The 15,212-nt window shown below is 38.1% G+C and overlaps 1 protein-coding gene across 2 annotated transcripts in view; it reads right to left on the minus strand.

Moving 5' to 3' along the window:
- The window catches only part of LOC115218647, a 49,574-nt gene that overhangs the window by 13,885 nt on the left and 20,477 nt on the right, over window positions 1-15,212 (minus strand). For both annotated transcript variants that reach the window (XM_036508351.1, XM_029788564.2), the window contains one exon: window positions 4,522-4,666. In XM_036508351.1, the coding sequence (XP_036364244.1) occupies window positions 4,522-4,666 (145 nt within the window). The remainder of the gene's footprint in view (window positions 1-4,521; window positions 4,667-15,212) is intronic.

Below are 15,212 nucleotides of genomic sequence, written 5' to 3' on the forward strand. Positions count from 1 at the left end.
AAGCCCTTCAATACGCTGTTCCAGCATGTCTGCAGTGAAAAGACTGAATCAAATAAAAGAATTAAAAGAAAATATGTATTAAAAGAAAATATCTGTATATCTACACACATATATATATATATATGCAAATATATTCATTTACTACATATGTGGGAAATTCTGTCTGTGGGTGTGTTTGTGGAGTTGTCAGTTAATGCCTCCTACATCGTTTTATCGAATTTTATGAAACGTGACACGTGAGTAGAACTCATGTCTTGAAATCTCATGGCATACTCTGATTGTTGAAAATATTGATAATTGAGTCACTGGAAGGAATCCTTATATATATCTAATATATTTTCTTTTAACTATCAAGGTAAATGACCAATTCTCCCCTGAAAGGGATCCTTATATATAGCCAAGGGAAATAATTCATTCGTTTTCCTAAACTGTTTGGTATAAATCAAATTAAGTATGTTTATTTCTTAGTATTTGAACTGTTAGAGTTATTTTCGCAATTTATACAGTACAACCACTGAAGAAGTAAATAGTATTTTCCTAAACAATAGATCCACTTTTTTCGGTTAGTAACGTATTTACGTATATACCAACACTAGCGCCGCTGAGGGTAATAATCTCTGGGAACGGACAAAAACCCTTTTCAGAGTTATTTACTTTGCATTGTTATTATCTCATATCTTATTAGCTTGTTATTACGTACCATGCTTCACGACTTTAGTATACATACCTTAGTAGTATTTCCTTCAGAGTTCTATATACTCTGGGAACGCATTAGAGCCCTTTCGGGGCTACTTTATTTGAATTGTTACTATCGGGTAACTAATTTCATGTTATTACATAACTAACTTCACAATTTGGGTATTCATTACTTATTGCGAATTCCTAAAGACAAGAACCTGTGTAAGACAGTTCGGTATTTTATGTAAATGCACAAAAAACATGTTATTGGCTACATACTTTGTATAGTTGTTATTGGATTAACAAAACAATTATGAGAACGGAATCAAGGTATAAGCTACGCTTTCCCGGGTATTCCCGGGTATGTCAACTAGTATATATATGTACATATTCAACATGAGACAATAAATTCTAATCGAACTAAAAATTAGGATATGTCACAGATTCATATTGGCGCTTTTCCTGTAAATTTTTGTGCAATGCTTCCAACAATTTTCCGCAATAATTTTTCATTTTGGTTTAATACTACTTCATGATAGACTACACACTTCATATCTCGCCAAACATAGAACATGACTGCTTTTGGGCATGGTGGCATAGAGTCATGGATTCTTTTTTTTTTTTTTGATTTGGTACGAACCATTTTCTGCTTCATTGGAATTGATTGAAGAAAAGCCATTTTACCTCTCTTCTGCTGATATGCCAAAGAGATATTCTGTAGTAAGACTACTCTTAAATGACGAACAGAGGGAAACTCATTTATTAAATCAAGAAGCGCTCAATGATGAGGATCTCACTGACCAAATAAAGATATTTTCTTTTAGTTCATGAAGGTGTTTTATGATAGAAGTTTTATCGGAAATGAAATGCTTTGCTAATTCTCATGCACTTTGTTTCGGGTCTTCTTCAGTTATGGTTTTTAAAGGCTGACTATTGATAGAACTTGGTCGTCAAGATCATCAGTGATCTGTAAGAGAAATATACCATGAGCGAAATTGGTGAAACCATCGTTGGGATGTCTAGACATTTAACGCTTCATTTTCATAGCCCGAATTCTTCTTGGTGCTTCTATTGATGAAGGGCCCCTTCTAAATTCATACAACGTGCAGTGTCTGATATCAGTCTGATTTAAACTAAGGTTAAAAGAGTAAAATCGATATGAATTTAATCACTTAGTAGAATGAAATCTGCAAAGAAAAAAATATGTAAAAAGTAATGCTTATTTTACGTTGAAAAATTACCTTCAAAGTGATCATTTTAATACATACACGGTGGCTCTCTGCTCAACCAAGCAAAAGATTCCCAAAATGTCGAATGCCATTCCCTTCATATCTGGTTTTATATCAAAATGACATTTCCTACAGACATGCTTTAAGAAAAGTTGAGGTCTATCTCATTCCCTGTAGTCTGCTAGCACGCCGGATATTAACCCGGAATTTCGGAGGGTTCGTGCTACGAGTGGCGTTCAATAAGTAATGCCCCTGACCCACTTCCCATAGCAGTAGAGCAACGAAACTTGGCACAGGTATTAGTCTTTTTCAGCATAGGAACAACCCAGAGTTACGCATTTCTCCCATCGTTTGATACAGCTCTGGAGACCGTTTTCATAGAAGACCCCAGCTTGGTCCGCCAATCACGACGTGACTTCAGAAATCAAGGCTGCATCATCTGGGAAACGCTTTCCTTTCAAAAACAACTTCATGGCTGGGAAGAGGTGAAAATTAGAGAGTGCAAGGTCAGGAGAGTAGGGGGATGGGGGAAGTGTTCATAGCCGCACGCCTGTGCTTCTGATCTGGCGACACGCGAGTTGTGGACCGGAGCGTTGTCCTGCAGGAGGAGGATGCCTTTGCTGATCTTGCCCCGCCTCTTGATTTTGATAGCTTCTCTTAATTTCCTCAAAAGTGAAGCATGATAGGCTCCTGTAATTGTGGTACCCTTTACCAGGAAATCTGTCATCACTACTCCGTCCTGGTCCCAGAAGACTGTGAGCATGACCTTGCCAGCGGAGGGCTGCACCCTTGCCTTCTTTGGAGGAGGTGAGTCACGGTGCTTCCACTGCATTGACTGGGCTTTGGTCTCTGGATCATGGTGAAGGACCCAGGTCTCATCCTGTGTAATCAGTCTTTTGAAAAATTTTGACTCATCTTCTTGGCACATCCCTAAATTCATCCTCGAGCACTCGATGCGTTCTTGCTTCAGGAAAAGTGTGAGCAACCTGGGAATCCCTCTGGCAGACACCTTTTGCATATGCAAATGGTCATGAATGATAGTTTCCACAGACCCGGTACTAATCTTGACCTCATGGGCTATTTGGCGAATAGTTATGCGTACATCTTCCAAAATGGCAGCCTCAACTTGACGGACAGATGCCTCATCAATGGCAGAAGGGGTGCGACCAGATCTGGGAGCTGTTTCCACAGAGTTCCGACTATGTTTGAATTCACAATGCCAGCGTTTTACAAGGTCATATGCTAGGGCATCATCACCATAAGTTATTTTCATTTCATCAAAAGTCTCCCGTGGTGTGCGTCATTTCAAATACAAAAACCGGATCACTTCTCGACACTGAACAGGCTCCATTTCCCACTTGACTCATTTCAAACACCTGTAAATCAGAAACCACAATTAATTCAGAGCTGTAATTTGCCACTTAATCTATAGAGATATAAATAATTACACATGCAAAATCTCAGCTAGATCAATCAACGGCAAGTGGGTCAGAGGCATTACTTATTGAAAGACTAATATTGCTAGCGGATCGTCGAGCTTACGCTAGTTTCACTTGTCTTTTTAACAGGAGCCTACGCTAGTTTCACTTGTCTTTTTAACAGGTTTTGTTTTAGTCCTGATGGATTTCTATCAACCCTCCTCACCAGGCAAGCCTAGTAAGATTGTTGGTTTAGTCACCGAAGACTCGACCATACATGTTTTACTAGATTCCATGTTAGCAGAAGATACCTCTCAAGTAATCTTAGTACATATATACATAAATACATACCTGCATGCATACATACATCCGTACTTACCTACCTACATCCAACTTACCTACCTACCTACCTACCGACCGACCGACCTATCTATTTATCTATCTATCTATCGATCGATCTATCTACACTATGTTAACTTAACATATTAACTCAAGGAGGACCTACACAAGACTAGAGGAGACGAACTGAATATTCAGTCTAATAATCTACCATCTCAGTCAGTTTATCAGCCAATAATTTTTCTTCTGATGTCATGAATCTTTCTCAGAATAGCAGCTATACCTTTCACCAGTCGTACATAGTATCTTAAAAAATAAAGGGATATATTGAACTAATGTACTTCCATAAAATAAATCTGTCTTAACAGCACAATGTAGTCTCGACTATAACATCTTTACTGTTAGTTCTGCTTCGTCAGGTCAGATCTAGGGTTAAACTCTAAACAACCATTCAAAAGTCTGAAGAGTTTTGAAATAAAACATTTCAATCAGTAGATATTAATAGCAATCTGATATGGTAAACAGTATCACAAATATTTCAAACATTAGAATATATTTTATGTTGTGAAGAAAAAATAAGTGTAACATTTTGAAGAGAAACTTTTAGCAGAAGGAATCATAATGCTATTTGACATTTCTTGTTTCAATTAATTGTTTCAGCCTGAATCGAACATTAAATTTGTTCCATTGTTCTTTGATATATAGTTTACTATGTTTACCATCCTCACAGCAATCTTATTCTCGGTGAAACTTACTTTGTGAATTGCTTGTATTGATTTCGAAAATAGGTCTACATAATTTATATAGTAGTGAGCAATTAGATTAATATGCTGCAATTAAATAATAAGCCAAATTACCTGCACATCATTTCGATCTCCTTTTCCGTATTGCTCGTAGTATTTGGAAAGTGTTTCTTTAAATCATCTGAACATGTCTTAAATTCAAGCAATGCTGCTTGCATACATTTGCCGTAACTCGATGGAATCCACAGGAAAATGGTAACTGAAAATATAAAATAGATAGGTAATTACTTAAATTATTTGTTATAAGTTTTTATGAATTTATCTGTATTTGTAAAGTGCTGTTTAATCTTATTTCCGATAAGTATTTGAACATACCTACATACATACATACATACATACATACATACATACATACATACATACATACATACATACATGCATACATACATACATACATACATACATACATACATACATACATACATACATACATACATACATACATACATACATACATACATACATACATACATACATACATACATACATACATACATAAATACATACATACATACATACATACATACATGCATACATACATACATATATACACACGCCAAGAGTCGAAGTGCATCCCTTGTCCAAGTTTGCATACAAGAAGCAGATAACATCATAAGACTTGGAAGGCAGCTCCTTGAGCAACACTCTTTGTCTGATAACCTAAAATTCATGCCCAAAGAAGTCGCACGACTCAACCGCAACATATCATCATATGAGTCTATATGAGTAGAGGACTATGCATAGATATGTTAGCAGAAAGCTCCGTGATGATAGTAACATCGATCATCAAAGCAGTAACATTGATCATCAAAGTTTATCATGGACGAATAGCCAGATTATTACCTCCCACTTTCAAGGGTATGAATTTGCAATCCAGAAACGGGAAATATCAACCAAGTACCTAATGCACAAAGAAGATAGAGATGCGGGAAAAGCCGTAGAATGTGACAACCGATGCGGACTTTGTGGAGTTCACACTGAACATATCCTCCACATCATACGCAGTTGTCAGAAAATGTCACCACGGTATCATCTACCGATGAGACATGACGTAGCTAGGACGCTCTATAATGAAATCCGTCGGAAGGTTAATCCTGAGGACAAAGAAATAAAAACCCACTATATGGTAAAAGCCATAGCCACTCATAATGAAAAGGAATACTGGTGGAATGTACCGGTGAAGACCTCAATAAAATGTAAACACAACAGACCTGATATTATGATTTGGAATAAAGAAGAGAAACTGTGCACAGTTGTAGAAATTAACTGCCCAGAAGATCAGTGAAAAAGAGAACACCTATACTGAACTATTGAGAAACCTACAGTTGCTCTATCTAAATTACAAGTTCAGGTTTATACCTGTAAATATTGGAGCCCTGGGATATGTAACACATTGCCTAAATACCAATCTTGTGAAATTCAGCTTCTCAAATCCAGAAAGGAGAAAGCTAATTCGAAGGCTACAGATCTAATCTATCACTGGAACTGTAAACATCTGTAAAACTTTCGAGGAGTTTATAATTTGAATATATATATGAGCATGTCTAGATATGTAACTCTATGCATGAGAATACATTCATAAAATATACAAATCTGCACATACATACATACATACATACATACATACATACATACATACATACATACATACATACATACATACATACAGACATACATACATACATACATACATACATACATACATACATACATACATACATACATACATACATACACAAATACCCTGTTGTTGATGTTGAAATTCCAATGAAGGAACCTTGGATCTAGGTTAGAAATCGATTCTTTCTCTATTGGCAAGAAATCTTGAAACAAACTTAATAATGACATACATACATTAAGAACTAGTCACAACCTTCTCATGAGATACAGGAATGGTGTTTGCGCATAATAAATGCTCATACATGATAGTCAACTGAAGAAAGATTGCATATACATCACCGGTTGATCTACCTCCCGTATCTCTAATGCAGAAAGCTACAAGTATCTCGGAGTTGATGAGGTTGCTGCATAAGTTGGTACTCTGATTAACGATAAAAGAGTTCTTCTATAGACTTCGGAAAATACGGAACTCAGAGCTGTCTGCATTTAACACGATCATATCTTACAATGTTCTTGCAGTACCAGTGCTAGTACCAACATTTGAGTTATTGGACTGGGCACTCGATGACATACTCAGCCTAGGCATCAAAACCAGAAAGCCACTGCCCAACACTACAAACTTCCATAATAACAGCGATACTGACAAGCATTGACAGGAATAGTTGCCTACGCTGTGACACATTACATTCCACCTAGCAGGATATGCCCTCGCTATCTAGGAACAGATGATAGTTACTAAATACCTGATAAAGAAGTGGGACAAATATACTCCAATATCGGCTCTGATATACCATTCTAGAAGATATCATCCACTTCTCCAGCAGCTGCCCCCCCCCATCACAACCTCATCGTCTATGAGATGCTACCTGTCCTTGAGGCATGATATAATTGCAACGACTATTTACAATGGTATCAGCAGGAAGGACTGCTCTGGCATACACATCAAAGGTATATCAAAATCAGCAGGTATTCACATATCTAGAAAAAGGAATACTTGTAGAACAACACCCCGATAAAAATATAAAATTCCGTGCAAATATAATTGTCCTGGTATTGTTGTAAGACAGCGAGCAAATGTCATGCACAGTTGTAGTAGTCAGCTGCACTGCGGTTGTAATTATCCAAAAGAGAACATTTATGAAGAATTAATTCAGAATTTACAGCTCTTGTACACTGACCGTGAATTCTCATTTGCACCTATCATCATAAAGTACATTAGTTAATATACCAAAAAATTTGCACATTAACCTAGAAATACTCGGTTTCATAGAGAAAGAGCCAAAGAAACTCACGCGGATGCTTCCAATCTAATCTATTAGTGGCACAATGAAGATTTGTTAGACATTCTACAAATTCTGTATTTATATTCTTATGTAAATGAAGGCCCACACTCGGGTGTATGCATCAGCAGTTCAACCAACGCACCAACTTAACCATATATTTACAAACACTAGGAACTCTCTAAATTCAAAAAGTCTTGTTGCCTTTTTAATGACCGGTTTGAACCAGCATAATAATTTTAAAATCCTACATATATATATATATATATACAATGTGCAAATGCATACATACATACATACATACATACATACATACACGCAAACATACATACATACATACATACATACATACATACATACACACACACAAACATACATACATACATACATACATACATACATACACACAAACATACATACATAGGCGCAGGAGTGGCTGTGTGGTAAGTAGCTTGTTTACCAACCACATGGTTCCGGGTTCAGTCCCACTGGGTGGCACCTTGGGCAAGTGTCTTCTACTATAGCCTCGGGCCGACCAAAGCCTTGTGAGTGGATTTGGTAGACGGAAACTGAAAAGAAGCCCATCGTATATATGTATATATATATGCATGTGTGTGTTTGTGTGTCTGTATTTGTTCCCCTAGCATTGCTTGACAACCGATACTGGTGTGTTTATGTCCCCGTAACTTAGCGTTTCGGCAAAAGAGACCGATAGAATAAGTACTGGGCTTACAAAAGAATAAGTCCCGGGGTCGAGTTGCTCGATTAAAGGCGGTGCTCCAGCATGGCCGCAGTCAAATGACTGAAACAAGTAAAAGTAAAGAGAGTAAAGAGTATATATATATATATATATATATATATATACAATGTGCAAATGCATACATACATACATTCATACATACATACATACATACATACACACAAACATACATACATACATACATACCCGTTGCTCGGGTTTGTAAGGGAAATAACTATATAAGCATTTTTAGAGAGTTACTTCCCTTTCTTAGCTTTCTTAGCCATTTCTGTTTTGGTGTCTTCAAGCCATGAAGTCGTTGTTCTAAAAGAACGCTGGTCTCCTTGACAACGCTTTACGGCGTTGATTTCCTTACACTCCCTTCCCCACAGCTTCACGAGGGAGGGAAGAAGGGGAAGAAGTAAACACAGGTGCAGGTGTTTGAGCGTGGACGCCAACTCCGCCGCCATCGACACACGAAAAATTATGCATTAAAATGGAATAAAAAATGATGTTAAATTATTTTTAAAATCGTAGACTCATCGTAGACGCGCGCTAATAGCCAGACGGGCTCGATAGTAATCACGACTATAAGATACCCGAATTTGGTTAAACTGCACCGCAAAATGTGGGAGGAGTTAGGAATCTAAATCGAAGGGGACAGACACTCACACAACTAGAGTTTTATATATATAGATATGTAAAGTTAGACAACCATTACGCGTGGTGGAAATGTGAATTGAAACAATAATTAAATAATACGTACAATGAAAATATATACAACAATAATAGGAACAGAAGATCTAACTTTTCGGGTTAAAAACTTTACCAAGATGAAGTAAAAGTAATAAGTGATGCAGAAGAAATAGTAATACAAACGATTCCGAATTTATGACATCTGTTTACATTTGTTTTTTTCTTCTACTCTAGTCACAAGGCCCAAAATATTGGGGGAGGGCGCCAGTCGATAAGATCGACCCCAGTGCGTAGCTGGTACTTAATTTATCGGCCCCGAAAGGATGAAAGGCAAAGTCGACCTCGACGGAATTTGAACTCAGAACGTAAAGACAGACGAAATACCTATTTCTTTACTACCCACGAGGCGCTAAACACAGAGAGGGCAAACAAGGAAGACAAACGGATTAAGTCGATTAGATCGACCCCAGTGCGTAACTGGTACTTATTTAATCGACCCCGAAAGGATGAAAGGCAAAGTCGACTCGGGACAATTTGAACTCAAAACGTAAAGACAGACGAAATACCTATTTCTTTACTGCCCACAAGGGGCTACACAGAGGGGACAAACAAAGACAGACAAACGGATTAAGTCGATTATATCGACCCCAGTGCGTAACTGGTACTTATTTAATCAACCTCGAAAGGATGAAAGGCAAAATCGACCTCGGCGGAATTTAAACTCAGAACGTAGCGGCAGACGAAATACCTATTTCTTTATTACCCACAAGGGGCTAAAGACAGAGGGGACAAACAAGGACAGACATAGGTATTAGGTCGATTACATCGACCCCAGTACGTAACTGGTACTTAATTTATCGACCCCGAAAGGATGAAAGGCAAAGTCGACCTCGGCGGAATTTGAACTCAGAACGTTAACGACAGACGAAATACGGCTACGCATTTCGCCCGGCGTGCTAACGTTTCTGCCAGCTCGCCGCCTTTATCCGTTTATATTTCTTGGTGAAAGAGTTTTCAATGAACTAATCTCTAGGCATTACCTGATCAGGTATTTAATGATCTCAGGTGCATACATACTCAATATCGTGTCGTACTAATTAGCAATACGAAGCTGGTGGGAATAGGGTGGGAAAAAACAAAAAGTTAATTTAGTACCTTAGTGTCATAACTTTTTTACTGTTATGAATATTTTATAGGTGTCCTGGTTTGTTAGATAAGAATTTTTAAATATGGTACTTCAGATATGCGCAGACATGTTCTTGCTGTAGGAAGTTCTGCTTCCTAAATACATAGTTTGGGGTTCAGTCCCGATGTGTTTTACTGTTATAACCTTAGGCCGCTTAAAGACTTGTGAGTAGATTTTGGTCGACGGAAACTGAAAGGAGCCTGTCATCTAAAGGTTCAATATTTTAGGAAGGAAAGAATAGGCATAATTGTAAGTGCGAGCCTGAGAATTTATCCTTAACAAGGACACAACAATGTAAAGAATGTACTTTGATCAGGAAAGATCCTCAGTGAATACCTAGCCGAATATTTCGACGACAGGGAGGCTCTAGCTGAGTGCGCTTATATGTAGGTCGTGTGAAGGTATTTAACTGCTAATTGAGACAAGCTTGGAGGATGCTCTTGATGTCTTCCATAAGCGAAACGTTTCTATAGGAGATTCGCTTTCTAGATACAGATGAAGTCTTTGCTGATGTCTATGGTAACAATATTGCTATCAATGAACTTCTTTTTGAAGTTTAGGCCTCATAAGAGCATAGGTCTCACGTTGACCAGTTCTTCGGAAGCTGTAGAGACGGTCATCGAGGTTACCTCATTTGTAATGGCTATCTTTATTACATTTGATATATTAGAAGCCAGAACAATAAGACAGTAGATGCCGGGATTGGAGGGGTTACCTTTCTTTAGAATGCGACATACTGCAGTGTTTCCTAACATTTGGATATGTCTCTGTAGAGGGTGAAGAATTAAAGAGCTTTGTGAGTATTGGAGAAATGTTTGTGTGAAATGGATAGGAAATTGTCAATGGGGCGATGGCCTTGTTAGTTTGAAGCAACCAGAGGTGTTTTTACAGTTGACCTGAGTGCTGTGAGGTGGAGAGCCTGACGGGGCTGGAAGGGGTTAGACATGGAGAAGATTAACGAAGGGCGTTTAATGCAAAATTAGATGGGAAGCAAGCAGCTGATGTGGAAGCTTTCGGATCTTTGTGGGTATCGTTACTGTCTACAATTGTGTTCCAATTGCTTTCAAATTTGGCATATGGTTTAAGTTTCGTATGCTAATTATGAAAACGAAATCCATTTCCCCTATAAATTCATAATTAAAAAGTTATTAAAGGCGCAGGAGTGGCTGCGTGGTAAGTAGCTTGCTTACGAACTACATGGTTCCGGGTTCAGTCCTACTGCGTGGCATCTTGGGCAAGTGTCTTCTACTATAGCCTCGGGCCAACCAAAGCCTTGTGAGTGGATTTGGCAGACGGAAACTGAAAGAAGCCCGTCTTATGTATGCATATATATATATATATATGTATGTGTGTGTATGTGTTTGTGTGTCAGAGTTTGTCCCCCCCCCAACATCGCTTGACAACCGATGCTGGTATGTTTACGTCCCCGTAACTTAGCAGTTCGGCAAAAGAGACCGATAGAATTAGTACTAGGTTTATAAAGAATAAGTCCTGGGGGCGATTTGCTCGAATAAAGGCGGTGCTCCAGCATGCCTCAGTAAATGACTAAAACAAGTAAAAGAGTAAAAGAGTAACCTTAAAAATTTGCAAAGTTTGAGTATTTTAGCCAATCAGAAGCGAATATTTTGTACATCACCGTGAAGTTCTGTTAGCATAGAAGCACCACGTGTTCCATAGGTGATTGAGATAAACTCTGTTTTCATAGTAATTAAAGATACTGCGAGTGTGTACAAGAAGTGTAAATAAGGACTGCATACGACACTTAGTTCTTCCAGGAACCACTATCTCAGTGACTTGTGGCGTGCTTATAATCATATCCCAGAAATCGTGGGCTATGATTTCAAACATAAAATTGTGAGTCATAACATTGAATTTATAAACTCACACTCAACAAAATGAGAGTACCCGAGAATCTTTAAAATGTCGAAACAAACGCCGGTGTGAGACATACCGTTCCATGGTTGACTCATCTTTGTGAATATATGTGGAGAAGGAGATCTGAGAAACAATTTATTTTATAAAATCCTAGAGTATATTGCAAACTTTCGTTCTTCAATTTTTTAAACCGATAAATGTTTATTTTAAGCAATGTTTTTTGCCTGTTATTTCTAGCAATTCCTGTTGGTTTGTTCGTAGCTTTTAAATAGTTTATATGCTCGCAAAAACTTTTAATGTTCTTCAATTTACTGTAACTAGATATAAATGATTTGACACGCTGGTGCCCCCTCCCCCTCCCCCCCACCGCATTCTCGTTACTGTGACAGATGATGGAAGAAGCAACGAGCGCACTATTTTCTGATTGGCTGAAAACTACGAAAGTTTGAACACCTGTAACATTTTTGCAAACGTTTACGTTTCCTTGAAGAAATGAATAACAAATTCGGATTCGGCGTCAAAAATTACATCTATCTCTTTTTACTCTTTTTTACTTGTTTCAGTCATTTGACTGCGGCCATGCTGGAGCACCGCCTTTAGTCGAGCAAATCGACCCCGGGACTTATTCTTTGTAAGCCCAGTACTTATTCTATCGGTCTCTTTTGCCGAACCGCTAAGTGACGGGGACTTAAACACACCAGCATCGGTTGTCAAGCAATGCTAGAGGGAACAAACACAGACACAAACATATTCACATATATATATATATATATATATATATATACATATATACGACAGGCTTCTTTCAGTTTCCATCTACCAAATCCACTCACAAGGCATTGGTCGGCCCGGGGCTATAGCAGAAGACACTTGCCCAAGATGCCACGCAGTGGGACTGAACCCGGAACCATGTGGTTGGTTAGCAAGCTACTTACCAAACAGCCACTCCTGCGCCTATCTGATACATTAAAAGCATTTTCAAAGATTTCAACATGCAGTAACAATAACCACAAAGATCTAAGCTTTCTCTATGACGATACAGATCACAAAGTCATCATTGTTGAGAAAACGAGAAGAAAACTGCGTAAAGCTGGAGATAGTTTTGGTAAAATATCAGAATGATCGTCTATTTGGAAGGCCACTACTGCATAAGCTCCACCCAGTTTCGTATATGTAAATGAGACACGCACAAGCCGGTTCTCAAGTGCTATTAATAAGAAACAAACAAGAACTTTCTTCCTCTGATACGTTAGACAGTCTATAAATTCTCTATAGGAGAACTGTAGGTGATGTATTCTAAAACTCCTCCCCACTATGAAGGGTAAGTAGTACAGACAAGATAAGAGAAATATAAGTAGTACAACGCAGATACATACATACATACATACATACATACATACATACATACATACATACATACATTCTACGTGATTAGTATGTATGTACTAATTGAAACATTGAACTAGTCACAGTAAGCACATACGTAATCACACATACTGCGTAAGCATACATACATCGACACAAATAGTAAATTACTCGATGGTGGAATATACAATGAAACGGTAGGAGTTCGTATGCAACATACACACACACATTTACACACCAGCTGTTTAACAAAAACACATACAAAAACACGTTTGCATTTACATGTGTGAGTGTGTATACTCGTAACTTGAACCGTTGGATCACGTACGTGAACTGGTGCAGAACTATGAACACTTGCCAATCACTTATTTCTACAAGAGCCAGCGTAATGCTGCTGTCAGTTGTAGTAATAGTAGTAGTAGTAGTAGTAGTAGTAGTAGTAGTAGTAGTATTCCGTTTTGTTGATTTTGGAATGATATTGGCCATGCCGCTGTTTGTGAAACGTGCATTCCACGATAACCACTCACATCACTTACCTTTCCACCTCCACCACCACCACCATCACCACCACCACCACCACCACTACTACTACTACTACTACTACTACTACTACTACTACTACTACTACTACCACTACTACTACTTGAAGTATACCAATAGCTCGAAAAAGAAGGCAGCGAACTTAGGCTTTTATTTGCTTACAACTCTAGTAGCTCTCGAAAATAATATGCACAGTTTTTATTTATAATTAGTAAGATACAAGTATACACTATTAATATCCAGCTAAAGTTCACATACTCAAACAAAAGAAGAGTCTACATATTTAAATAAATGAACCAATATATTCACCTGTTTAATTCACTCATTTTTACTTTCCATTTAATATTCTAATAAAATCGTGAAGTATATTTGCCACCTAAATGTGGCTGACACATATGGGACGATACTACTGTAGTTTATAGCCCCAAGAAGGCATCTCCTAAGACATTGTGGCTAACGACACACTGTCTGTGCCCGATCGGTATTTGCGAAGGGAAATCGTCATTCCCATCTCTAGCCTTACGTCATGCACACGGACCCAGGTTTCTGAGTAGTAACCAGGGTTGTCGCAAAGCCCCTGCAACCCCTGCGGTCGCAGGGGGCCTCCACGGTTGAGGGGCACACACACACACACACACACACACACACACACACACACACACACACACACACTCACACACACACACACACTCACACACAGAGAAGTTTGTATGTGTGTATCTATCTATCTATCTATCTATCTATCTATCTATCTATCTATCTATCTATCTACATACATACATACACACACACACACACACACACACACACTCACACACACACTCACACACAGAGAAGTTTGTATATCTATCTATCTATTTATCTATCTATCTATCTATCTACATACATACACACACACACACATAGACACACACACACACACACACACACACACATATATATATATATGAATACAGATATTCTTTGCTCACTGTCGCCTACCAAGCATCTCAATTCTTCAGTTGTAACTAGTTTGTGATCGAGATTTCTTATTTTGCAAAGTACTATGGTTTCCTCGAATTTCTGATTTCAGAGAAAGGTAAGAAATTCTTCATATTTTACATATTTGGTATTTTTACTTTATAGTTAGAATTGTAGAATTGTCTATCCAATCGAAATATTGCAACAGCTAACAGTAAAATATAGAATTTAGAAAAAGGCTTTTTCGACTGTTCTTTTATTACCTAAGCGAAGGTGGATGTATTGTTTTCAGTCGTGTTTGTTTGACCGTGGACAAGATATCTGAAGAACCGCTGGTTGGATTCAGATGAAACTTCCAGGAGATGTTTGGCCTCGTAACTGGCACGAACTGATTGGATTTTGAGATCGATCCGGTGCCGGACAAATTTCTGGATTATTTTTCCGTTTTTTTTTTTTACTTAATTTTTGAGAGCGGTCGGGTTCA

The sequence above is a fragment of the Octopus sinensis genome, linkage group LG13 (assembly GCF_006345805.1).
Source record: "Octopus sinensis linkage group LG13, ASM634580v1, whole genome shotgun sequence".
Taxonomy (NCBI): Eukaryota; Metazoa; Mollusca; class Cephalopoda; order Octopoda; family Octopodidae; genus Octopus; species Octopus sinensis.